Source organism: Rhinopithecus bieti, unplaced genomic scaffold (genome assembly GCF_001698545.2).
Source record: "Rhinopithecus bieti isolate Rb0 unplaced genomic scaffold, ASM169854v2 scaffold_13352, whole genome shotgun sequence".
NCBI classification, from domain to species: Eukaryota; Metazoa; Chordata; class Mammalia; order Primates; family Cercopithecidae; genus Rhinopithecus; species Rhinopithecus bieti.
In genome coordinates, this window is record NW_016808026.1 from 2,152,943 (window position 1) to 2,180,389 (window position 27,447).

A 27,447-nucleotide genomic window follows, 5' to 3' on the forward strand; every position below is an offset into this window, starting at 1 on the left:
AAAAGATTTTAAGATTTCCCCTACTTTTTCTAGATAATCTCAGGGCCATCCTGCTCTGAGGCACTCTGAGACCTTAAGATGATTCTATAGGTTCTTACCATGATCTGCCAGGTGCATTTCATCATTTGCCTTCAGGTCATCTTACTTGTTTTACTTTGGAGTTTTACCAGTTGTTTTGATGTGTTTCCTAGGTCCTCTGAAGTTAGAAAACTGGTAATAGGGGAAGCTAGTATTTGAACCCCAAACTCTCAAAACCATGTCACTTACACTTTTATAAAAGGGGTACTTACACTTTTTTAAAAGTTGTTTTAAAGAAAATTTGATTTTAAAATTATATTTAATTTCCAGTTACACTGCATTGTAATAACATTTGATTTTTAGAAACTATTAAGCTTTGAAATTCCTGTTATTTCATCAGTGTTTGTAAGTAGTTTATGGAATCTTGTAAAGATTTATTCCCTGTTTTTAGGAAACAGTGTGATAACACCTAATTTTGTGATGTAGGTGTTAATGATGAATTGTGTTCAAATTGTTTATATCCTTATTTTTTGTTTCCTCAATATGGCATTGTAATAATAATTTGTTAATATTCTCCACTCAGTATAGTATTGCTGTTGGTGTATTTTAACCAAAGTACTATAATATTCATTTGCTAATTTATTAAATCTTATGTGATAGCAATATTGTCAACCTTTCTATATTTTCCTTTTATGTCGACTCGTAAAATCTTGCCTATTGTTTCATTTGGAAGCATCTTTAACATGTTAAGATGTTTATCAAGTAAACAATTAATATGCTTTTTTATTCTCTTTGATTTGTTCGATTAAATGTATTTTGTTCATCCTCTTAAATATTGCATTTTATTTTAGTGTTCCTTATGATTATACTTTAATTTTGCCTTTATTGAATGTATTATTAATTATTGTTTTAGTGTATTTAAACATGTGGAAGACAGGAATCCTATTCAATGGTATCTGAAAATATTGCCCAATTGGTTTTAAAAATTTATTTTTATCTAATTATCAAAATCAAAATAATTTAACCCCTCTTTAGAGAGGAATAAAAGTGGGATGCTTTGGCTTCCTTTCAGCACCACTTCCTTATTCTCTATTAATCTAATCTGTGTTTACTAACGTTGGTAAAATTTAGTTCCTCTTTTAATATGTATTGTCTAATATTTTATTTTGTTAAATTAGTCCCGACAAGCATTTAGACTCATCAAAATCAAACTTTTATTTGTAATTTGACATTTATAAAAAATTATCCTTTTATCTTTAGCTAGTTTGTGGTCCCTACAAATTACTTTTTAAGCACAGTTTTGCCATTCTTAATGGCTAATTATTTATCACTCTTGAGAGAACATCTTTTAATAAAGTCTATAGAAATTATACCTTATGATGTAGTTTCTGAGAACCAGAAGATTGGAGACTGTTTTGGTCAACATTATACATAGATTTCAGAGTTAACTGAATATCATGTTCTTTCATAGCCTTTCCCTTGCAAAGTTATGCTAGCTTTCATTTCTTTTGTTGTCCTTTATTTTTTTCTTTGCAGGTGATCTGTTTTGGTAGAGTGCTGGTTTTGAGGATAGAAAGGTAGACTGGGGGATAGAAAGACGATTCTTTACTCTTGCTATTCAAAAATATAAAACAGATAAACTTAGTGTTGATTTTGTTTGTTTCCCTTAATCTCAAATATGGGGGCTTTCTTCAGGCCTGGAAATTCATAATTATGTGTAAATCCTTAGTGTTATACCTACTGCTAATTCACCATTTTCCATTTACTTAAATGTAGGATTATGTATTATTAGTGGGTTCAGCTCTATTAACTCATCTTCCCTGGTTTTTCTTTACCACCTCTCATCTTTTTAATCTGTTGTTATGATTTTCTGCATTCTCATGCTGTTTGTCATCATTTGTCATCAGCATCACTAATTTGATTTTTCTGCATTATCAAATGTGCTATATATTGTCTATCATTATACTTTTTATTTGGACTATTGTGATTTTATTGTAGTGCTTCTTTTCTTATATTTCGTTTATTTGAAAGAATGCCTCCAAAATCTTACTGAAAACATGAAGTTAATTTTAAAAAATCATTTTATATAGTAATTATTTTAAGGAGAAGAAAGTTGAGACTTTTTTTTTCAGTCATTAGCATGTTGTTTGTCCTATGTTCCACACTTTTCCTCCAGCTGGAACTCTCAACTCCTAGGTTCACTTAGCATATACATTTTTACAGATATATAGCCTGGCTCTACAGCAGAGGATTAACCAACTTTAGGATTTTTGTGATTTCCTTCAGCTTTGTCTTGGTTGCTGGTTATTTCTCCTCCTTGGAGATGAAATGGTAAAGTTAGGATGACGCAGTGTGCAGTGTCTAGCATGATTCCTGGCCAGGCACAGATAGATAGTCAGTTCATGCTATTTTCTCCTTACTGATAGTCCCTGGTAATATTTATGATCTCCCCGGCATTGCAAACAGAACAAAATTGCCATACACTTGGAAAGCTAGTCATGCTAAGAAACTTTGATGATTATTGGTGTTAAAAAAAATAATGTAGATTTGGCCCTAGGCCCTAGGTTCTTACTGCAGGTAGTCAAAAACGAAACAGTTTAAAGGAGATATCGAAATGATTTAAGAAGCTGAAGGACAAGTTGCTTATTTCCAGAACTGAGAATATGTATGCTCTTTCATCTTCTGTGTGCAGTATTTTTTCTTCAGCCAGTTCCAGGAGGATTTTTTAAGGGAGTGGCTTTGCAGCTTCATCCGCTGGAACATACTGGAAGTGTACCACTATATATTGTGGAAAATAGAATTTATTATCTAACCTATTTTAGAATTTTTTCATTGGAACAGATTCATTCCTCTTTTTCCCTCTTTGTTTTAATTTATTTGAGATTTAATGATGGAGTTAGTGATCTGCCACATCCTATTTGACATCTTATTACTTGATGATCCTGGATATACAAGATGTTACTGTAAAGGAGGGGTTGCTTTTTTAAATTTTAACTCAGCACAGTATGAATCCAAATTTTTCCTTGTTGATTTTTTTTTTTCAATCTGTGCAGTTCTTAAGTACTTTTACCAAATTTAAGAAAACTCAGCTCACTTTGAGTCATGTTAAATAGTCAAACTAACTCTAACCTCCTCAGTGAAGGAACTTCTTTCTCAATTTTGCAACTTTCCCCAACATAGATACACATACACTTTGAACTTTATTCTCCACTTCACATATTGCCTTTCAAAAGTTTGTGAAAGGTTCAGTAGCTGTGTGTGGAATCCTGGTAGATTTCTTGAGAATATTTTAGATCCTGAACTCATTAACAGCTCATAAAAACATCAGATATTCCTGTCCTTCCACTGTAACTCCCAATAACAGGCCACTTATTATATAGTAAAACAAATCCAAAATACAGGTAATGATTTCCAGAACCTAATTTAGAGCTACCTCATTTGTGCCACAGTTAACCCTCCAAGGGCTCTGGGAAGCATGATGAAGTGGAATTCCCCCACAATTTCTTCATAAGCCAAATCTCCATATGACACATGAATAATTGGCAAGTGCAATGAGTAAAATAAATAGTCAAATTGATATCATATGTCTGTTCACTGGTGGAAACAAGGATTCATAGGAAATAATGCTATAGAATTACTGAGTCAGGTTTTGTATTGGGGGATATGCCAGAACCCCAGGTAGGACAAGGGTGTTCCTGAGCAAAGTAGACCTAAAATATAGAGGGAACAAAATGACCTCAGGGATTTGCTGATGTGAGATAATGGTGCACTCTTATTGTGTCCCTCACACTCTTGAAGGAGGGTCATAACTCAGATCTGCTTCACTTGACCCTTCCCAGGTTTGGAAAACAAATCGGTGTGTCCCAATGTGGGGTCTGTCTTAGAATAACCTGGATGGCAGACTGAAAGTGATGATTCCTGGGTCCTATCCTAGAGCTGCTAAATTTTTGAGAGTGGTGCTTGAAAGCCTACATTTTTATCAAACTTTTGGCATGAATATATTATACACTATAAAGTTAATGTACATAGGGGAGGCCTGGAGGATACAACTAGGGATAAAGTAGTGAATGGCAGAGCCAGTGGTAGGCACCATAATATTTTTCTAAAAATGCAGATGGAACCTAAGTACGTTTTCATAAAACTCTTCCTTACATTTTTGAGGCTTGAGCCAAATGTTAGCCTGACTCTAAGATAGAATGCTGGAATGAGGAAGGTGGTGTGGTGTGGTGTGCTGCTAGGCAACGGGTGAATGAGTATTTCCTTCCTTTTTGCTATCAGAAAGCAGAGGGCCACAGGTGGGGGTTGTGGGGTGGGAATCAGATTAAATGCTTTAATTTGTTTTTTTGCATTTGCTGATAGGATTTACTTGTTTATATTTTTATAAGCTAAGAGTAAAATATTTTAAGTGTATCAAAACAGGGGATGGGTGGTGAAAGAATGATTTTTTAAACAGTAGGGAAATAATAACTGAACTAGAAAAAGATTATTCACACATGAAAACCAATATATTTTACTTCACGCTATTTACACTGTGCTGGTTGTAGTTAGTAGTGGCTCAATAGCAAACCAAAATTACAACAAAGAACAGTAACAGAAACAAACCAAAAGCAAACTAAAGAAAAGCATTAATTCATGTTTAAGGCAACTATTTGAAAATAGGAAAATGTTTTTTCATAGATGTGTTCCAGTTAAATGTATTTGTCCATCTCTGAGGTCTTAGAAACCACAGACTTAAGAGCAACATGAATTCAATGTCCAGGAAGGTGCGAAATCCTCCATACTTGTTGCCAATGCACTGAAAGTTAAGTAAATCCTGACAAATCTAACATTCTGGAATTATCTTGAGGAAAGGGATGTGCATTTTTTTCGGTTCAAGTAAGAGAGGGCTATTGGTTAAGTAGCTGCTGATGAGATCCTTTCTGGGTCTTCATTAAGTGGAAGCTATTAAATTAACATTGAAATAAGAACTTTACAACTTATCCCCTTCAACAGATTTGGTAAATGCATTTTGACTCTTACCCTTGAAGGGAGAAAATGAAATTCCATTTAATTGGAAAAGAAGCTACTAAGCCTGGTTTTCTTCCTGCATATGATGCCATATAGATGCTTATATCAGGAGTGCATAGGTGTGTCTCAGGGAGGCTGGAGCAGAGTTTATGATACAAGTATTGGAGGACTGCGAGCTGCCAGAGGAGAGTTCATTTATGTGAGCTCTCCACCTTTTGGCTTACCCTATAACTTCTGCCTGTAAAGATGCTTGCTTTTATTCTATTGTAGGCTTTGTTGCCAAAGGCAGGGGATATTTTCTTTTTAAGATAACCCTTAGATGCTTCCTCCAGGTTGCAATTGCTGGAGCAGGATGGGCAAGCCAGTTTTGTTATCACTGACACCCTACCCGCTCTCCTAATTCTCCAGAGAGTAAGTGTTCTTCTTAAAAATATAGCTATATTGAGTGCCTCTGTGTCTTTAGACACTCTTTTAATGTGCTAGTATAAAGTAAAAGTCTTTTTGAAGATATGTTTTATAGGGAAGTGCTTTTGGGAGCCTCTTGAGATGTTCACTGGTACTGAATCGAGGTAGCTTTATGGTGGTTTAATGACAACATAGAACACTTGTAATAAAGTCCTGTGTTGATATGTGTCCCAGGGCATATTATAATTAGAGCGGATTGAACATGTTGATTTTGTTTTCCCCTCCGTTCACATGGCTCCCTTTGTCTTGTCAGGGTTTTGCAACTTGAGATCTGTCGGAGGTTTTCTTCATCCCCTAAAGATGAAAGAGATCTGCCAGAATGGAAATTTGGAAAATTACACATACACCTGTGAAATTAGCAAATTCGTATAAAGTTTGTATTCCAACCCATATAGGGGATCTACAACAATGCTTTGTTTTGTGTGAGGATTTTTTTTTTCTGGCTGTGCAGAGAACAAGTGTGCAGGACCGTACAGGCTTAGAGAGAATATTCATCATTATTTACTGTGTCAAACCCACAAGGAGGGCCAAATTGGTGATGTTCCAGGAGTAGGAGGCCACACCTATTTGTGAAAAATGGAACAGATTTCTGTCGTTGCCCTTATTTTGACTATTTGGTTCAACGTGGTGGTGGTGCTAAGACATGTCGTTTTGTTAGCTGCATATGTGGGTTAACAATGAAGACTGTCTATGTTGCTGTCCCGTAAAATCCCACAGACTACACATAATCAGGTTCATGAACCTGATTATAATAAGGTATTAGAGTGAGGAATGCTGAGCAGTGGAACGTGTGGGTGATCTGGCCAGGACCTGTCCCCTCAATCTGATTGTCATTGATTAGCCAACTTTGCCTGGTTGGACAGAGTACCCTTGCTCATGTCTCAGGAAGTTAGGCCCTCAAAAGAGGGGATGAAGAGAACTCTTTTGCTGTTGGAAGGCCTTGCTCTTCAAAAGACTCAAGCAGCGTGCCATAATTTTTAAAAACTGACATGCCGTCCCCTAGCTTTGTTCTCATGTCATAGCCACACAGTGGAAGATTCTTTAGTAAAACAACATCCTGGTCAATTGTTTGCATTATCCAGGACTCTTGGCAGATATGTAGAAGTAACATTCGGGATCAGCCTGAAGTGGCTACAGGTCTATTCTATCCCTGAATCATCTGAAAGAATGTTGTTATTTGAGCATTTGCTGGACTCTCTGACATCATTTGGAAGAACAATTAACCAGCACTAAATGAGTAAACCTAACCTGTTACTTACCAGGATTTGTCCAGGTGGAAGGCAGGTTGATTACAGATCATCAGTTGCAGTACACAAAGTGTCTATCCATAATTGAGGAAAGGAGTCTGTATAAACTGTAAATTATTGTACTCTTTGTATTAAATGACAAGTGTAATAAATAGAATTTATACTATTATGAAGTGACTTTGGGATAGCATTTGTATTCCAGCATGGTTGTTCCCAAACTTGAGCATACATCAGAATCACCTACAGGATTTGTTAAAACACAGATTGATGGCCCCACCCCACAGAGTTTCTGAAACTGGTAGATCTGGAGTAGAGTCCGTTTCTAATTTGCCTTTCTAACAAGTTACAAGGTGACGCTAATGCTGCTGGTCCAGGTACCAAACTTGGAAAACCCTGTGGGCTGATCAACTGCTTGTTATCAGTCAACGAAGCCAGGCATCATTTTGGAAGCAGTTGTTTTATTAAAATTTCTTTTTGGAATGTTTTATCAATAATTAATTGAATAGGAAAAGAATCGCTTTAATAGGGCAGAATCAGAATCGGTGTTCTAAAATGGAGAATTATAAAAGAGAAATTGACCTACTTATTGAAATGTGGGCTAGATACAAATTTTATTAATTTAGAAGAAAAAAAGTTTGCATATGCAGTGACTAAAACCTGATGCAAAATTTTTTGTTGATTTTCTTCTCTAATTAAATGTTTCCTCCTCACGTCTTTGTAGTGAATTGATTGTCTTGTCTTCATTTCCTTCATGTAGCTGTGTTGTTACACATGAAACAAAGAAACGTATGCTGAATGTTTTTAAGGACCACTCTTAATTCATCTTTGCCCTGTGAAACGGTTTAAGAAACTTGGTTGCCAAAGCCCATTTTTTAGTGTTGTTTGACTACTGCTTTTGTTGTTGTTTTAATTTAACCTGTACATTGTCTGATTCGCTCTAGCAAGAGAAGGAAATATAAATCCATTCTGGAGTTAAAAGACTGTGTGCCCCATTTTAAAATTCTTTTATACCTGTTTTAAAATAGAAATCACTTCTCTTTTAGTTGTACTGGCTTAACTTTGTTACATAAACATATAGGGTGTTATCTACTAATTTTTGTTGTAAACGTATTTGGTAGTTTTGCAGAATTCAGTTTGTTAGATAAGAATAGTAACTATATTTTTATGGTGCTTTGAAATTTCTAAAGAATATGTATATGTGGTATCTTGTCGAAGTCTATAAAGTTATAGATTTTGATTAATTCATTTATGCCACATAATATATATAAGGAGTTCTGTGTATAGGTTCAGATCCTTTCCTTTCTTACTCATAAGTGCTTTTTTAAAAAAATCTGACATCCTACATCCATGCTTTTCATGTTTTTGTTGTGGTAGCAGTTCTCACTTTGGGGAAAAAAAATTGCTGCTTGTCTTATTCCACATCTTCAAGCTGACTTCTAGCAGGCTGAGAGTACACTGAATAACCAGGAAAGGACCATGGATTTCACACTGTCCAGTGGGATAAAGTTTCTCCAACAAGAGTAAAAATAATAATAATTTGACACTGTGTGTCTAGATTTTTTTTTTTTTAATTTGCCCAGTATTCTCTCACTTCGATTTGGTCTCCAACTTTATCACAATTAACTTCAACTGAAAAATCCTTATTTTAGTAAATATTAAGTGCCTTGGCTAAATGCAAGGCACCATTCTTGCTGCTTTCAGTTACAAATGTGGGTAAGATAGAATTATAACAGAGGAAGTGAGAAAAATGGACAGATAGCTGGAATCTAGGGTATTATATGAGAAGCCTTTCCTGCCCATCCTGCCACCAGTCTCATATCTTGTGAATATAAAGTTTGTCTCCTTAACTGGATTATCCACTCACTTTGGGCTGGGGCCATCTCATCTTAGACACTGTTGTGATCTCAGTGCTAGTCACAGTGCCTGCCATGTTTAGCACCCTCAGTAAATATTAGTTAAGTGGATAATGAATAAGTTAATGAATAAATAAATACATGAAACTCTCATAAAGTAAAGAGAATAAGCTAATATATAATGCCTTTCATCTTTTGTACTTACTTTCTATTAGGGGCTTTTTGTTATTGAAATGTATCTCAATCATATAAAAATACATCATTTTGGTAATGAATATACTTTTATATTTTTTCTTAATAGGGTTACCATCTTCAATAGACTGAGATAACTTTATAGGACTCTGAACTGAGACCTGATTACAAAATATTTGAATTTCAATGCCATCTCTGTCACTAACTTCCTGGGTCAATGCACAAGGCATGTACTAATGAACTGAATTTTCTCAATGCCTGAGTTACTTCCTGAGAGTAAATTAGTCATTAGAGATTCTAGTTCAAATTTGCCTGTATTTCTTCCCCTGACTTTATTTTTCCTGTGATATCGGCGTTTAGTCTACTATGTAGGATTAGTCACTGCTTGCAAGGCTTGTGCATGTTCTAAGAAAAATTATTTTCTTGTTAGCATCATTCAGTTAATTTGAAGGTTCTCAAAGCAAGGCATTTCAGGGGCAATAACATTTACATAATTTAAATTGTTTTCAAGTTTATATACAAAAACTGTTAATACCACCATCTATAAAATGGCCAAAGACTTTGTAGCAAAGAATATTACTCCATTTTTATAAGATTAAAGAGTACATTTTTTCTCCCTAAAGAAACAATTTGAATAAGACCTGACCCCTTCCCCTTCATTTTACAATGGTGTGTGGTCAAATTGAATTCTCCATTAAAAATTCTCTAATATCTTTTTTTTGCATTAACATTTCAAAACTCAATTTAAATATTCACAGATCTCGTTTTTAATAAACTTAACGAAATTCAGGTAATTTCCTTCAACTTTCGTGATTGAAGGACAGCAGTTGGTACAGATATAAAAAAGATGTACAGCTATGAGCAAAAGCCCAAAATCAATTATATATAAGAAATAACATAACACATGGAAAGAAATTAATCAAAAAGAAGAATTTCTACCATATGATTCTCTGGTCTGCTACCTGCAGGCAACAAATGTAAATGAAAAAAATCAACATTCTTCTGGCAGATAAGAGAAAAATTAATAAAAATGTTTCCTTCCTACTAGATCCCCTGATGCAACTATTGTTAAAAGTGAGTGACTGCAGGAAGAACTTGCTCGTTTAAAATAGTATTTTCTTAGACTACAGAAATAAGATTTTATTCTTGCTGTTAAGCTCAATTACATGAGTTAGTATGAGTTTGCACTGTCCAAAGAGTGTCCCTCTTCTCTGCCCCTTCTCATTAAATGGCTCTGTGGGATATGCATGAGACAAATGTAATAGGAACCGAGTGAGAAGCATTTTGAAGTGTGCCTACAGGGTAATGATTCATAAGAAAGTCTGTGTGTAGCAGTTGAGAACTCTAAGAGAGGAACTACTGAGAGCCACAAGATATGCCCCAGATAAAATTAGTAAAAACATATTAGTACTTTCAAGCTAGAAACGTTCCTACTGAATAATTAAGAGAGGAGGGGAACATTTTCCTGGGATTTAGCTTTTTAATTTAGAGTTCGGTTATTCCCATTACTAATTGAACAAACAGGACATGTATGTACAGAACATATCATACTAAATTTTTCCTTTTAGAAGAGCTTTATATTTTGTATTTTGTGAATGTTATGCTGAAATTAACAGAAATACAAGTCAAGAATACAGATTATTAGGCAAGGAGACATCCAATTTTAGTGTCAGTCCACTGCTTTGTTTTCATCACATAGAAAATGTAACAAGTTTAAAATGAAAAGTTATATTTTAACTCCTTTTACCTATCAACTAAAATAGAGTATACCTATGTTGAGTTTTGATATATTTGTGTATTTATATATTAAATATATTATATATTAAACGTGAACCAGAATTTGTTTATCCCTTTTTTATATTTATATTTCGAAAGGTAACATCATTTGACAAATGTGGCTCACTTGTGATGTCATATCGTGTTTAAAGAAATACATATGTATGTTTCTTCCACTGTGTGATTTGGAGGTTCCTTTTGTCTTATATACATTAGAGATCTTTATTTGTCTGCTCATTCCTTTGTGTGAGTGGATCTTTTGCAAAAGAGTTTAAAAGAGCATAAAACAGGAGCTGGCAACTTGGGACAACACCACCATTTTCATTTTCATTCATTGATTAAGATTTTGAGAAATGTATTCCATTGACATAGATTCTTTGTTCTGTGCACAAGTAAAATGACATAAAGTTTGTGATGGAAATTTTAATTTTTAATATTAATAATGCTATCTGATATTAAAATGATCCAAAATGGGATACATTGGGAAGCTCTGGAATAAAAAGGTTTGGAAATATTTGTGTGCTTTCAGGGGCAAACTCACCTAGTGGAATTTCTATGCACACTGTGATGGATTATTTTAATTATTGGGAATGATAATATTTTAATGTGACTTTCATCCCACCTGTCAGTTGCAATCAAGGCTGCCCAGTATTCTGAAACAATCTCATTTTGCTAGGTGGCTAGTCTTGTGCAGCTTCTAGAATGCTTAGAATATTAATGCATGAAGAGGAGACTGAATGCTTTCTGTAGTTCCATAATGACAGAGTGTCTTGTTTTAATCAAAAGGCATGCAATACCAAGCTAAAGTAATGTATAATACATTAATGCCAATAACTGTTTAAGAGGAAAGATCCCTTTTGTGGGATATTATATCAGAACCATAGAAGTTGGCATTTCTTTCCCCTGTTAATACATGACAATGTATATTAATTTTTGTAGAACTTAATTTCATTCTTAGATGCTTCTTATTCTGAAGTGCTTTGAAGTTATCTGAACAAAGACAATCTGGCATTTAGGTGAGGGTTGTTGTTCCATTTATAGTAGGCTACCAAAGTAGAAAGTTATTATTGAGACAATGTATGTTGAAAGATGCATGTATTTGATTTAATATTTACTATGTTGTTCTTTATCATTTCTTGCATTTCCTCATTGTTTTGCTTATTTTGCATCATTTTCATCCTTATTCCTCAGAATGCCTATATATTTTCTCATCCTCTTTATTTTTTTGTTTTCAAATTTTCTTTGTCACCTTCTAGCTCTTGCTCCAGTGGCTATGGATGCATTTCAGAGATTTCTTTAACCCCCTGAAATTGTAGCAATAATTTTCTTATAAATTCATTTATCTGGGGGACTAAGTGCTCCTTTAACTGCTTCCTAACCATGCAAATCCACTTTTTAAAATTTCATTTTATTCAGCTATTACGTTACCAGTGTATAGGGTTAGACTATTTAATCTTTGATATCTCATTTGTCATTTACAAATTGCAGATCATTGAAACAACCACCAAATGAAAAATCGTCCGATATACCCACCTTAGGCCCAGCTTGCACAGTGCAGCTGTTGGTACTGCCTAGATGAAAAGCTTCACTGTACATGGGGCTGTGCATCCGCATCATCAGGTGTGGTGAATCTACACTTCCCTTCTTATCTTCTGCTTTCTCTCCAGAGGGCAAAGGTAGCTGTGGCCAATTCAAATGGTCCTGGGCACACAATTGCCTCTCTTCTCTGAAAATGGAAGTACTACTTTGCACTCACCAGAATTTCCCAGTTATTCCCATTATTCAACCAGTATAGAATATGAGAGGATGCTTCCTCATTTATTCTGAGAGACAATGAACAGCGTTATGGGCCTAACATATAGCACCACGGTGTTCATAGCTTGAGGATGTAAAACTAATCACTAGTATTTTTTAATGAGGTAAATATTCATATTTATAAACATTGAGACTATTAATTCTGGTGAGTGTGTTTGAATATCTATAAATCAGAAGCAATTGAAGAGCTGAAATTCAGATTTCCTCACACTTGCCTGCCAAGTGGCCTCAATCAGAAGTAATTTTCTCCATGAGGGCACATGGAGCTCAGTCGTGAGCCTTTTCTGAGTATATATTATTATTTGTGTCAAATTATGTGTGGTGATTTTTCTGAAGTGGACTTCTGTGCCCACTAATCCATACACAGGAGGTTCCTTCATTCCCTCCTTCATTGGTGCTATTAATTGTACTTGTGCTTCAAGTGTCTCTTACCCTTTTAAAATGTTAGTTTATGGCTACCGATTATCTGTAAGGTTTTCCTGTTAAAGAAACATGCAATATAGACAGTAGAGTGAGATCTGATCTTAAACCATAAATACTATGCATTTTAAAAGAAACCTTTTTACCAGAGCCTGATTTGATGGCATAGCTAAAGAAATGGTTAGTTATTTCACATTTTAAAATACAGTAAATTATATAAAGCTGACACTTGCTTTGGAAGAAATACAAGTTGGTCACCAAATGACCTTCCTATGGTCTGTTTTAAATATAGACAATGAGATCTCATGTTCAAAAAATTTTGAACAAATGAGTTTAGTGATTTTCACCTTTTATTTGAATTTTGATAATTCATTTTAAACATGTGGGTGCTTCTTTTTAATTCCGTGCTTGGAATTGCAAAGGAAGAGCCAACATGTAAAATAAAACAACCCTGAAATATATAATACTAAGATCTTATCAAAAACTTTGATAAATAAAAGATTATGTATATATAAATATACATATGTATCTGTGTACATATTAAATTACTGTAACATGACTTTGAGATTTAAAAATAAATAAATGCTTTGTGTGTACATTTTTCTTTCAAATTTTCCCATGAGCATTTCAATATATTTTTAATACAGTGATTAAATTTAAATTGATATCATACTATTGAAGCCAATTTGTCATTGAATATTGTAAATAATTATTCATTACATATCATTCTTAGTTAATCCTCTTCTAAAAAAGTACGTATGCCTAGAATTTCATTTTGTAAAAGGAAAGCTATATATTACTGTTAATTAAACATGTATAATATGTATACATTCTTTTTATTATATACAGGCTTTTATAATTGAAGAGCATTCAGAAAAAAAAGAATTTCTTTTTCTATTTTTCATATTTTATGTATGAAAATATCTGTTGGAGCTTTACTTTTCATTCGTAAACTCAGAGTATATATTCCAAAAGAAGTATATATTTCAAAAGAAGTATATATTGTAATTTCTGTTAAAACTGATATTAAAAGTTACTTTACATATTGATGTAGTGTGAGTATAAATTATGTAAATAAAAATAATAGTAATTATTTTATTTTTCATAAGTCTATAAGACTATCTTTCTGACTTTGGGGAGGGGTCTAGTATTTTGGTTGACTTTCAGTAATTTGAGAAGAGCAACAAGAGAGTTTTCAATTTTTAAAGACTAGATCATTAAGCATCTATGAATAAATAATTATGTTAATAGGAATTAACCATTTTCTAAGTTACCTAAGTTTTAAAGTTGTTTCTGAAGCAATGCATTTATAACTACCAAAGACTGGTTTACATAGTAATATATTAATTAAAAGTATTTTTAAAATCTCTTGGCTCATGCCTGTAGTCCCAGCTTCTCCAGAGGCTGAGGTGGGAGAGTCACTTAAGCCCAGGAATTTGAAACTGCAGCAAGCTGTGATTGCACCTCTGTATGCCAGCCTGGGCAACTGAGACAGACCCTTTCTCAAAAAATAATAATAATCTTAAATTTTCACATTAACTTTTTCACTTATCAGTTGGAAACCTTATTCTAGTTAACTAACCTCCTGAACTTCATTTTCAAATCTGCAAAATAAAATAGTCATAACTCTCATACTTACTTCACTGGATTATTTTAAAGATCATGTAAAAAAGTGCTTTGAATAGTATTTCATTTTGTATATATACCATAATACATCCATGTAACAACACTGCACTTGTACCCCTTAAATTATACAAATAAAAAAATAGAAAGTACTTTGAAACTCCTACATGAAACAAATGATATAGCTCATGTCTTCTTTTGATCAAATTTGTTGTTATAATTACATTTTTTGAAAAAAAGAAATATGCTATTAATTATAACAACAAATTTGTTACATGGATGTATTATGGTATATATACAAAATGAAATACATAAATGAAATCATGTAATCTATTAATGCTAAGTTCTCATTAGACTTAGCATTAATAATTGAACTTATCTCTTGAAATTATCAAATAAATGATTTAAAGATTGCAATATTTTACATTATTACTATTTTATATATTCTTTGCTTGTCTTGCTCTTTGACATAATTGTTCTAAAAGGTGAAAGATCATACATTGTAAACTTGAAACAGTTAATAAGATAAAATCTAATATGAGATGCATGACTTTTGAATGTGGTTGGCGCAGAAACAAAATCCATGGTTCTTTTAACCCTCTACCTTGAGCACACAAGAATGTATAATAAAACACAATATGACCAGAGTGGAATTAGGGCATCCTTTTTTTCTTGACATTTGCTCTTTTGAAGAATGAAGGGTAAAACACATTTTTTAAAGGATGAAGAGACTCTGTAAGAAATTTTCAGTTGGATGTCCCTTCATTTAAACCCATCCGATTATTTTGTCTAGGCCAAGGTGTCATATTAATTGAGTCCTTTGACAATTACTTTTTGGGGAAACACTAGATATGATACTTATTTCTATTTATGTACATAGATATAAAAATTGTAGTATATGTACTATTTTAAATTATTTATAAGATTGCTCCTTAGGCCCTGGAAATTTCCTAGCACATATCTAAAAAGTGAGAGTCAGAGGCTGCCTGAGCCTTTGAGTATTTAGCCTGTCTGATGAGACTGCTGCCATGAGTGACAATTAGTACAAATTACCATAATTGTGTTCTTTGGGTAAAATGCCACATCACTTCTTTGGGAGCAAATGCAGTTTCTACTTATTAAAATGAGTTGGTTACTTCGATTCTTTAGAGGCAGTCAGAAATTCACAATCAGCCCAGTGGTATTCCCATGTAGTCCACTTCAGATCAGTCTGAACAACTCCAGCCCTCCCTTTCCTTTCAATAAAATAGGTCCATTAATGTAGCGCCCCTCACTCTCATTCTCTCCAAGGGAGTTGTATTTTTATTACTGAAAAAGTATGACATAAATACAAATTACATTTTTTCATTAGAAAACCACTTTTCATTTCAGAAAAAATTCAATTAATTATGAATAGGGTTATGCTTTCATCAGGGAGAGAAATATGTAATTTTCTTCAAGCCTCAAACACATATAATGAAATCTTTTCTCAGAATCCACTCTTAAGATGGATTTTTAAAAGTATAGACTTTATTAAAATCTCAGTTCAATTAAAATGCATTCAATTACTTTAAATCTTTATTAAAATCTCAGGTAAAATTGTACAACAGTGTAAAAGAGACTTGTACTCTTTACCAGGCAGTTAATTCTAACAAATGAACATAAAGTGCACAGTTTTGCTCTTAAAGAGGGAATCAAAAAAATAAGTTTGGGGCTTGAGGTTGGGGGTGGGGAAGCAATGGAGATACAGGTTGCTTTCTATGTTATAACTTCTGACACTGGTTTCCTTGGATCTTTCATCATAGGTCATTGTTCCTTGTGTATACGGATGTAGCATTATCTTGTGTGAGTCCCCTTGGTGGTACTACTTAGAGTATATTATTTTCCTCACCACTGTAACAAAAAAAGGCTCTATTTAAGGATTTTATTTCACTGTCTTCCTTGGATATTTTTGGTACAGTGTCCCTGATTCTTTTTCAAGGGCCGCTTGAAGATGCCATTGAAGATGAGGAAGAAGAATGTCCATCAGAGGAAACAGACATCATCTCCAAAGGAGACTTTCCATTGGAGGAAAGCTTTTCCACAGAATTTGGGCCTGAAAATCTGAGCTGTGAAGAAGTGGAATACTTTTGTAACAAAGGTAATTGTTGATGGTTCGATGTAATATGTGAGTCCACTTAAACGATTTTGTAATGTTTTAAAAAATGCATAATAGTGCTCAAACTGCTGACAGATAATTCAACCATCTGAAAACAAGTACAGATTTTTTTAAACATAAAATTTTATTTTGAGGGACACGAGTAACTCCACTGTAATAACCAGTAATTTTTTATATTGAAACAAATATTTTCATGTTGATTGGCCAATTAACTATGCACATTCTTCATGTTATTGCCCAATTAACTGTAATATATTTAATGTTGATCATTTATTCATTCATTCTTTCAACAAGAATTTATTGAATGTTAATTGTTTGCAAGGCACTAAATTAGGCATTAAATATTAGCACTGAATGAGGCAGAGAGTTCTCAACTAAGGTTCTAGCTCATTCCTTTGAAAACCGAATGCTTTAGGTGTTTAATGTTGACTTTCAACAGTGAGGATGGTGCTTTGGGGATATTGTCAAATAAAAAAAAATACACATTCTTTCTCCATTCTAGATACTTTTTTGACACATTAACAAGATAATCCAAGAAGCACTTGAGACATATCGCAAGTTATTTCCAGCCATGACTTGCAGCCAGATGGCCTTGCCAGTGACTGTGTTCTCATGGAGCATATACACTCATTTGTTTACTTTTTTCATAAGTCAGTTTAAGGTTTCTCATGATTCTTATATATTTATTTGTATTTGATTATTTTGCAAGTCTTTTATCTCCTCCTGCACCAATGTACAGTTTTCACAAATGTTTGGATCACTTCCTTGGTTTAGAACAGCTGCTTTTGCAGAGGGCTTGACTGGAAGTGTATGTCTGTTTCTGTATGTCTGTGTTTGTGTATGCACCATTTTTATTCAGACATGTTTGTTTCTTAGGCAGATAAATATAATAAAGTGGATTTTTTGTATGTGTGTATGTTTGAATATGTTAATCAGACTTCATAGTCTCAAATCAAGAATGCCATTGTAGCTTCTCAAAAAAATGTCAATTCACATATCTTGGTGGCCATGTATGTATTTAATCATTAAAAGTTCCAGTATTATTTTCTCTTGTTGATGGTGTCAACAAAAAATGTCAGAAGCAAAAGATGTCAGTCAGCTCCCATCCCTGTCGTCAGTAGAACCCCAGGCCCTAAAACTGTGGAAACAGAATGGCACCTGGACACACTGAAATTCAAAAAAATCTCCTTAACCATGTAGACCTCAAGATGACTTGTAGCATGGTCCTTGTCTTCTACATCAGAGATTTTTAATTGAAAATTAGAAAAGTATTAACAAAATAGGCTTTTTTTTTCCTAGTGTTGACTCAGATTTCAAGCCAAATTAATATTTTCCTTAGTTGCTAGAACCATTTATTGATGATATGTAGCTATGGCAATAAATCTAAGCTGGCTGGAGATGGGTATTTTTTAAATTTATGTTTGAAGACATCTCAATTTTTTTTCTTATTAGGAAATACATCCTTTTGTGCATTGTAGAAGACCTACCTTATGTTGCGATATTGCAATAAAGAGAGGAACTGAGAGTTAGAAGGTGGATAAAAGAGTTAATGTATGGATTCATACCTTTTGTCAATTTAATTCATCCAGGAAGGCAGTATGATAGGTATTACTGTATGAATTGCAAATTTTGGGACGATCTCTGGTTAAGGGCTATATTTAATGAAAGAGTAAATAACCCCAAGTTTTAAGGTAGTAATTTCCTGGGAGAAAATAGATTTATGGCAAATGCTTAAATGATGATGTAACTGTGGTCTTAGGACAGTCACTCCAGCTGTACTAACCAGAGTCCTGACTCATGAAAAATAATGACAGGCCTTTAGGAACTAAGAAAAAACATTAAATTACAATTGTTCTGAACAGGATTCAGTAGATATTATTATTAATTATTTTATAAACAGTTGGAAAAATGTTTAATGTCAGATGTACGTAAAATAATACTTAGTATAGGATATAGAGACCATATTACATAATATATAACCTACATGTATTATAAGATAATTCTGTAATGTTTAGTTTGAAAGTAGAAGGTCATAATGGGTGGGAATAATAATTCTTATTTTCTTTTCTTTTTTTTTTTTTTGAGACGGAGTCTCACTCTGTCACCCAGGCTGGAGTGCAGTGGCCAGATCTCAGCTCACTGCAAGCTCTGCCTCCCGGGTTTATGCCATTCTCCTGCCTCAGCCTCCCGAGTAGCTGGGACTACAGGCACCCACCACCTCGCCCAGCTGGGTTTTTTTGTATTTTTTAGTAGAGACGGGGTTTCACTGTGTTAGCCAGGATGGTCTCGATCTCCTGACCTCGTGATCCGCCCATCTCGGCCTCCCAAAGTGCTGGAATTACAGGCTTGAGCAACCGCGCCCGGCCTAATTCTTATTTTCACATGATATTTGTCAGGATAAATAGCAATATTACTATTGATAGGAAAATAATTTCATTGTTTTACTCTCACAGAATGTATGACCAGGGAATTCCCACTGAAGTCAGTTGGAACTGGTACAAAGGAAAGACAACTCTTTGATAGATTTTTCATCCCTTGAGGTCATGCAAGGAATGCTATCCATTCTTCACTTAAGGTGATTAGCTACAATGGAAAGAGAATATTTTCTCTCCGGAAAATCAGAAACTAATCTTTCTGTTGAAATTCTCAATTTTTCTCAGTGACACATAATTATATTTTATTGCCAATTGTGAGGAAGAGGACAGATTAGCAATTGAAAGAGTAGAAGTGACCAGGTCGGTGACTCACGCCTGTAATCCTAGCACTTTGGGAGGCCAAGGCAGGTGGATCATCTGAGATCAGGAGTTTGAAACCAGCCTGGCCAACATGGCAAAACCCCATCTCTGCTAAAAATACGAAAATTAGCCGGGTGTGGTGGCACACGCCTATAATCTCAGCTCTTGGGAGGCTGAGACAGGAGAATTGCTTGAACCCGGAAGGCGGAGGTTGCAGTGAGCTAAGATCGTGCCATCACACTCCAGCCTGTGTGACAGGAGCGAGACTCCATCTCAAAAAAAAAAAAAAAAAAAAAAAAAAACTAGAAGTATTTAACTGGTTAATAATGCCACTGTCATTACTGGAAAAGCAAATAAGACATGTTCCTCTGAAGAAAAATATTTTTAGGCCGGGCATGATGACTGACGCCTGTAATCCCAGCACTTTGGGAGGCTGAGGTGGGAACATCACCTGAGGTCAGGAGTTTGAGACCATCCTGGCCACTGTGGCAAAACCCCATCTCTACTAAAAATACAAAAATTAACTGGGTGTGGTGGTGGTGCCTGTAGTCCCAGCTACTCGGGAGGCTGAAGCAGGGAGAATTGCTTGAACCCAGGAGGCAGTGGAGGTTACAGACAGCCGAGATTGAGCCACTGCACACCTGCCTGGGTGACAGAGCAAGACTCCATCTCAAAAAGAAAATAGTAATAGTAATAATAATAATAATATATTGGATTCATTAATGAAACATACTTTTTGTGCATAGTTTAAATCATTTATGACAATTTAAAAATTGTTGATACTTACTAGAAAAGGAATTGGATTATTTGGAAAGTTTCTTGGTCTAAAGGCTAACCATGATCAAAATTTACCCGTGACCTACTTACTTATGTGGGTCCCAAGCATAAATATTTTGTACATTGAATGTTTTTTTTTCTGTTAAACAAAGGATAGCTTGAAAGTTCAGATCAAAAAATGTGGCCAGAAGGTCTAAGTTCTCTAAACAAGATATTTTGACACATTATCAGGGGAGCATGCTGAGGATACACATAGAGTTACTACATATTTTTAGTCATATTTTAGCAACTGAATTTTGTATAAAACCAATCATATGTTATCATAACTTTTTTAAAGAAAAAGAAAAACTTTGTACATTTCTGAAGACATAGCTTATCATAAAGTTTCTACTTCCTTTTGAAATTGAGCATCTATATTATACAAGATATTTTCAGTGATTAACTAAAATTATAGTTCTTCAATGGCTCTTATTATTGTAATACTTTTCTCAGTTCCACACTGATATTATCTATGTTTTGTTGAAGGGCAAGTTTTCTACAAGTCTCAAAGTTGCGTTTACTAATATTAGTAAACTTTCTAGTCATTATAAACCATGTGATTAAGTAAAACCCAAATCACTCGTATAATGTAAGATTCCACAGAATGTCCAAGATTGTTGGTCAGAATTTTATGTTAAAGTTAATGTATAAAATTCTTAATTATATAAATCCATCTCAGAGATACCCTTGTTATAGTTGCATGCTTAAAATTTGAACCTGGCAATTCTATTGGCGTTTCCTGTGTCTCTTTTTATTTTAGATTAGTTGCATATTTCATATTCCTATTTTTCATTTCAAAGAAATGAAAAGAACTATGTTTATAAAAAGATGCTACTTGAAATTTACTTTGATACCTTTAGATTTTAAACATTTTAGCAAAATATAAAGCAATGCTTTCAATTTACATTGTCTTCTTTTGTTTATGAGTTTAGATTACATGGCATCTTGCCTTACAGTATCTCTGGGAGGAAGGAAACAAGCAAGATTATTTCCTTGAATTTATAAATGATGAAGACATCAAGACTCAGTCCATAAGTGCTATATATTTCCTGTGGTACTGAATTTTTTGATTCAGTTATTTTGTCTGCCTTTCTTCTGGTTTATGTGCCCCGACGTGGAAGTACATCAATGTATTTGTAGAACTAAGCAAATCAATATGAACTGAAATATATGTGGTCTGGAAAGCAACCTTGGGAGTTTAGTTATGTCACTATTGGCAGGTGGGAACACCTATATATGAGCAATTCTTGGGTAAACTCAAAGACAGTGAGTTTCAGAGTGGGGTTGGCATGGAGCAGTTCTAATTAATAATTGTAAAGTGAAATAAACATGTTTTGGGATAAATTCCAGGAGAATGTCACAAAATATGTGAACATGAAGAATCAGGTCAGTGTCACTGGATGCTAGTAGAATGTAATGCTATTTAAAAAAAGATAACTCAGGTGAGGGAGGTGAGGGATAAAAAACTACACACTGGGAACAGTGTGCACTGCTCAAGTGAGGAGTGCACCAAAATCTCAGAAATCACCACTGAAGAATTTATTCATGTAACCAAAAACCACCTGTACCCCCAAAACCTATTGAATTACAAACAACAAAGATAACCCCCAAGAAACTACATGTACGTGAACTTTGAATTATCTACAATGATTATCCAGGAAAGTTAAAGAGGGTCCTTACAAATTGTTGACTGATGTTATGATTTTAAAACAAAGGCCAGAATGGAAAATGATGCTATCAAAGTTGCTTTGGGAAGACGAAAAATCTTTATGCCTCGTCCTTGCATCTAGATATGGAGAACGGTCAGAGACATACTTGTGTGTAGTTAATGCCCCAGAAAAATGGACTGAAATTAGCGCTCTTCAGTTTGGAAATATTAGGGCTAAAAAGAGGGGTCGTGATGGAAATACATAAAGTAAGGAAAGATACATGGTGTAACAATGGAAATTCTCACTGCATTCAAAAAGAGTCCACATACTGTGCAGAAAACAAAGGTTATTTTAAAGATTCTTTAACATAAAAAATGTAAAGCATACTAAAGAAAATAGAATAAAAACCTGGGTTATTCACACTTGGATTTAATGTTAGCCCTAGAAGTAATTAATACCAATCAAAAGCAAACATATCAGCTACTTAATAGGACTGTCAGAAACTTTCACTTATGTTCACTAGATCAAATTCAATACAACTCAACCCTTATATTAAGTAAGCATCTGCTTTTTGCCAGACCTTCTTCTCAGAGCTGGGATACAGCTTTAGACAAAAGTCAGTCCCCACTCTCAGGAGGAGAGAGAGAGAGGCAATAAACAATTGAATCACATTTTATAATGTTAGGTGAGATAGAGGAACATGAGGAAAAATAAAACAGGCAAAGTTGGTAGGGCGAAATAGCGTGCACACACATGCTATTTCATAGAGTGATGGGGAAGGTGAACTTTGATTACAGACTTGAGAGAAAGGAATGAGCTTCCAGTACTGAGTCAAGTCTGTAATACCTATGAGGTTAGTGTTGTAGGAAGCCAGAAGAGGACAGCAGAGAGCTGGGGAGCAGAAGAGGCAGTGTCACACCTGTAGAACTCGCTGCTCTTGGAATCTGTTGGATTCCCACCATTATGGAAGCCTTCGGGAACAGAACTGTGGAAAGAAACTATAGTGTGTGAGCCACAGAAGAGAGTTGAGGTAAGACTGGGAGACGAGACATGGCCACGACACAGTTTGTATATGCCTGGAGAAGAAAGGCCTGAAGAAAGGAAAGGTTAAGCAGGAAATTGAAACAGGTAAAATGGGAAAGCTGTCAGGGGATACAGATAACCCCAATCAGAATTATCCCTGTAGCCAAGGACTTGATGAGACTCCATCTGTAGCTCATTAATGTGGTTTCCAGAACAGCAGTTTGGGGGTGTTTGAGGATGATATGAGTCACTTTGTTCCCTTCCACAGTAGCAGAGTTGGGTTTGTGTTTTCTGTCTTTCCACATTGTTGAATTAGAAAGATTGAGGGGCAGAGAAGTAGAACCAGTTTCGTCATTGTACTCAACTTCTTCTGCCAATAGGCTGCCAGGCTCATTGAAATGTTTCCCCCCTCCTCCCATCCTCCTTTCTTTCTGTTGGTTCCTGTAGTTTTGTGGCTTTGTTTAAAGATTAAGAAATAACAGAGGAAAAGCCATATTCCTCCTTGTTACTTGTAACAAATCTAAGTTGAGGTTATTGGCATTAATCCCTCCCTGCCCCTGGTGCCTGAATGTTAAGGTAAAGCAACAAAAGTTTATCTAGAGTCTTAACGAAAAGAATTTTTTTAAACTGTATATTTATGCAGTTTTGGTTGTGGGAGTAGTAACCGTTGTTTTTCATTTGATCCCATGTCAAACATCATGGTATTTTGTTTCCTCGTTTCTTATGTTCATTTTATTATTATTTTTAGTTCAGAAAGTCTATTTCACTATATTTTATAAACCCTTTCAATGAACATGCTTTCTTTCCTTCTTGGTTATGCCTTTAATGACATGTTTTTGCCTCCTCTGATGCTTGAGTAACTGGAATCAGAATCTGCATAAGACAGCTCTACCATAATCACTTTGAGTTCAATAAGGAAGGGGACCTTTACAGGCAACTTTTTTCCTTTTTTCTTAACGGGATTAAGAAGCTCAGCTCTTTAAACTCTTGCATATAACATTGACATTTCCAGGGTGTGTTTGGACCAGGGAGTTCAAAGAGAAAGAATAAAAAGGAAAAGCCAATATGACTTTGTTTTTTACCTTGCTGGAGGAACTGTTTGTGCAAATCGCCTATAAGCTTATTGACCTGAATCTTTGACTCCTTGTTTTCTCTGGATTTGGCTGGAGTGGAGACACTGATGGAGCACTGATAGGGCTGATTGAACAGCCCCCAGCTTTGCTTGGCAGGAACCTCCCTTCCCTTCTCCGCCACCTCCCCCTCCCTCCAAATGACATTATTGTTCCTTGGCAGAGCCTCTGTTTTCCTGGATTCAGTACTTCTTTTTCCTGAAATTTATTTTAAAATCATTAACTTTTTCTTAGGTAAATCATCTAGCAATGCAAAATGAGAAGTAATACTTTTTAGAATGCAAACATAGAGGTTAATAGTGTCCTATAGGCCAGGTAGTGGCTCACCCTGTAATCCCAGCACTTTGGGAGGCCAAGGCTAGCAGATCACCAGGTCAGGAATTCGAGACCAGCCTGGCCAACATGGTGAAACCCCATCTCTAAAAATGCAAAAATTAGCTGGGCGCAGTGTGTGTGCCTGTAGTCCCAGCTACTCGGGAAGTTGAGGCAGGAGAATCGCTTGAACACGGGAAGTGGAGGTTGCCATGAGCCGAGATCGCGCCATTGCACTCCAGCCTGGGCGACAGAGTGAGACTCCATCTCAAAAAAAAAAAAAAAAAAAAAAAAAAAAAAAAAAAAAAAAAAATTAGTGTCCTGTAAGTGCTTTTATCTCATGAGATTGAAAAAATGTATACCTTATGACATTGTGGTATCACTCTTTTGTAGCCATCTTAAAAGTCCCAAAACATAGTTTTTATTTGGAATGAGACTGATTTTTTAAAAAACCACAATTGTTGGAAAAATGGGAAAGCATGTGAAGGAACTCTGTTCTTATAAGAGTAAACACTTTCTTGGTTTTGATGGAATCGGAAGGTATAAAAATTTGCTTCATGACTCAGTGTTCTGTGTAAGGATGAGATAAAGCTTTGTCTACTTACCTCATCTCTCATTTCAGATATATCATCATAATTGCAACCAAATTAAAGTGATTAATTTTTATACAATGTTTGAAATGACCCACGGTCATTTATGTGAGTAACATATGATAATATGTACTACTGTTTAGCATATGACAAACTAAATTCATTGTTCTTTCTGTGAGCTGACCAACAGATCTCAACTGTGCAGTCTGCTAAAGGTATTTTTGAGGCGTATTAAACTTGATAAAAAGCTCTTAATCTTCTCACATAAATGTAGATTTTCTTATTAGTATGTAAAATTTTTCACAATGCTTTTGTTATCATTTGAGAAGCAACAGGCAATATTAAAGCATTTGTCCATCCATTACCTGATGGGATATCTTTATCTCTGGTAGGCCTAAACATAGACTGTGTAATGGGAAATGTAGAAAGCTGTGGTGTGATGAATTTAATTATAGTAATAAACTCAGCCACTTTTTTGTTGTTCTTAAAAGGTCAAGTAAAAATAACTGAATGTGTTGCACCAATAAAGTAAATACTGATAAAGGATGCAGATTGCTGTTTCAGCTTCTTTTTTTTTGTCATTCAGTGAGATTCCAGAGATTGGCATTAGGGCTATGTGCCAATTATAATAATTTTAATAATGGTAATAACAACGCTCATTTGCTGACTGCTCCTGAAAGTCAGACATCTGCCTGTATATGTATCATCTCTAATCAACTTACTGTCCTACACGGTAGATGCTGTTTTCACCTGTGACTTCCAGAGGCTCAGCAACTTGGCCAAAGTCAACAAAACTACTAAAGACTAACACAGAATTAAAACTTGCATTACTGGTCCTTAATAAAAATAGAGAACTAATTTTGCTTCCTGATGTCCACTGTTATATAACTCTTGTAGAAGGAAGGAGAGGAAAACATCTGAAGAAAGTTGGATATATGAAGTATAAAGCTCACTTTTCAAGGTATTTTACTGGGCATTTTCTGTTAAACACTAATTGTACATGCTGTGTCAGTCAAAAATAAGGGTGGTTACAAAACCAAATAAAGAAAAAGGCTAACCTAAGTAAATTAGGGATGTTCTTAAAATATTTCTATCTTTTGGTACTTCTTGAAAGACTCTGTCAATATAAACCATTTTGCCATAAGTGGAGTTGGGATTTTGATATAATGTAAGGGGCTATATTGAAAGCACGTTAGTCTCATTATACTAACTGAAAATTATATTGCCTTGTTTTAAAGATATGCAATAAGCTACAGGTTCTCACTGCCTGTTTCTTATGATGTTGCTTTCAGGTAATTTAAAAGAGTGAGGACACACCAAAATGTGTGTATTTGGGCAGAAGCCAGTAATAAATGGCAGGAATGTTTACAAATCTATCAAAACTATTTGGATAAGAACTTCAGCCTTGTAGAAATGTTTGCAAAGTGAACTCTTTAAAATAGTTTGACCTCAACACAAAATAAGACTAAATAAAAAACGAAGAAAGGAAGGAAGGAAGAGGGGAAAAGGGCATTGTTTGCAGGGAAAGCTCTGGGCACTGTGAAAACTTTTCACTTTTCTGAAGGAAATGCAGTACAACAGATGGTAAGAGTGGAAGTGAGATAAACATAGGAACTGGAAAAGTAAGCAATGCATTCTAACAGGTTCTATATCAAAGATCTGGAGAAGTAGAAAGATTAGACAAGGAACTGTTCTGAAACTTGACAGTGGCTGTATCTTAACAAGTCTTAGCACATAGCAGAGATGGAAAGTGGAATTGCACAGACAGTAGGCTGTGATTATATTTTTTCTGACAGAAAGGAAGGTCTCTTTAAGGATTATTTTTAATGATATAAATTTACCAAGCTGGAAATCTGTCATATAGATATAGAAAACACTTTGCTTTCTACGTATTTAACAATGCGATTTGATGTAATTTCTATTGTTGCTATATGATTAGCTCAAGGCGGTATATTTTAGGTCTTAGGTAAATCATAATTTTTTTCAATGCAAATTATGGCCCAGGCAAGTTAACCAATACTGAGAACCTATGTTACCTGTTTCTCGTAAGCATGGATATGTATGTGTGACCATATGTGATCCTGCTTGTATAGAGGCAGAAAGATGACTACATAAATAATTTTCTCATTTCTTAAAGATACAGTGATCTAAGAAAGGAAAGAAAACGTGCACAAGATAGACAAGGAAATATATATAAATATATATATATATATATATGTAGAATAGTGTTAAACTTGGGCTGATTAAGGAAGCAATGCATTCACTCCCAAGCTTCCTTATGGTAATGTGCATCATTCTAATGTGGAAACCATTCACCAGCACGCATCTGCCTCATTTAATCTGTGCATTCTGTACTCCTATATTCTGTATTGGTGGCTGACTCCTAAAGGGAATACCAAAATGCAATAACCTTTAACGAGAAACAATTCTACAAAAATGCAAAATGATACAAAAAAAATGGACAGGAAAAGTAGCTTATATGCTAAGGAAAACCCAATTCACATGTGTTTTCTCTACAATATTGGCAGTTGTGTTGGGTGACTTTTAAGATGCCCCTAAAAATATCAAATTACTAATAAAAGGAATGCATTTTGATAAAGTATGTAGTGTGCATCTTATTTTCACACTTAACGCTGTCA

At 34.7% G+C, this 27,447-nt stretch overlaps 1 protein-coding gene across 4 annotated transcripts in view; it reads left to right on the forward strand.

Moving 5' to 3' along the window:
- ZFPM2 (zinc finger protein, FOG family member 2) overlaps window positions 1-27,447 on the forward strand; it is a 506,031-nt gene that overhangs the window by 80,639 nt on the left and 397,945 nt on the right. For 2 of the 4 annotated variants that reach the window (XM_017885192.1, XM_017885194.1), the window contains exon 2: window positions 16,377-16,535. The exons of 1 other annotated variant lie outside the window; for it this stretch is intronic. In XM_017885192.1, coding sequence (XP_017740681.1) covers window positions 16,377-16,535 — 159 coding nt within the window. Of the gene's footprint in view, window positions 1-12,046; window positions 12,179-16,376; window positions 16,536-27,447 lie in introns of all 4 variants that reach the window. One more of the 4 variants, XM_017885195.1, reaches the window with a different exon arrangement.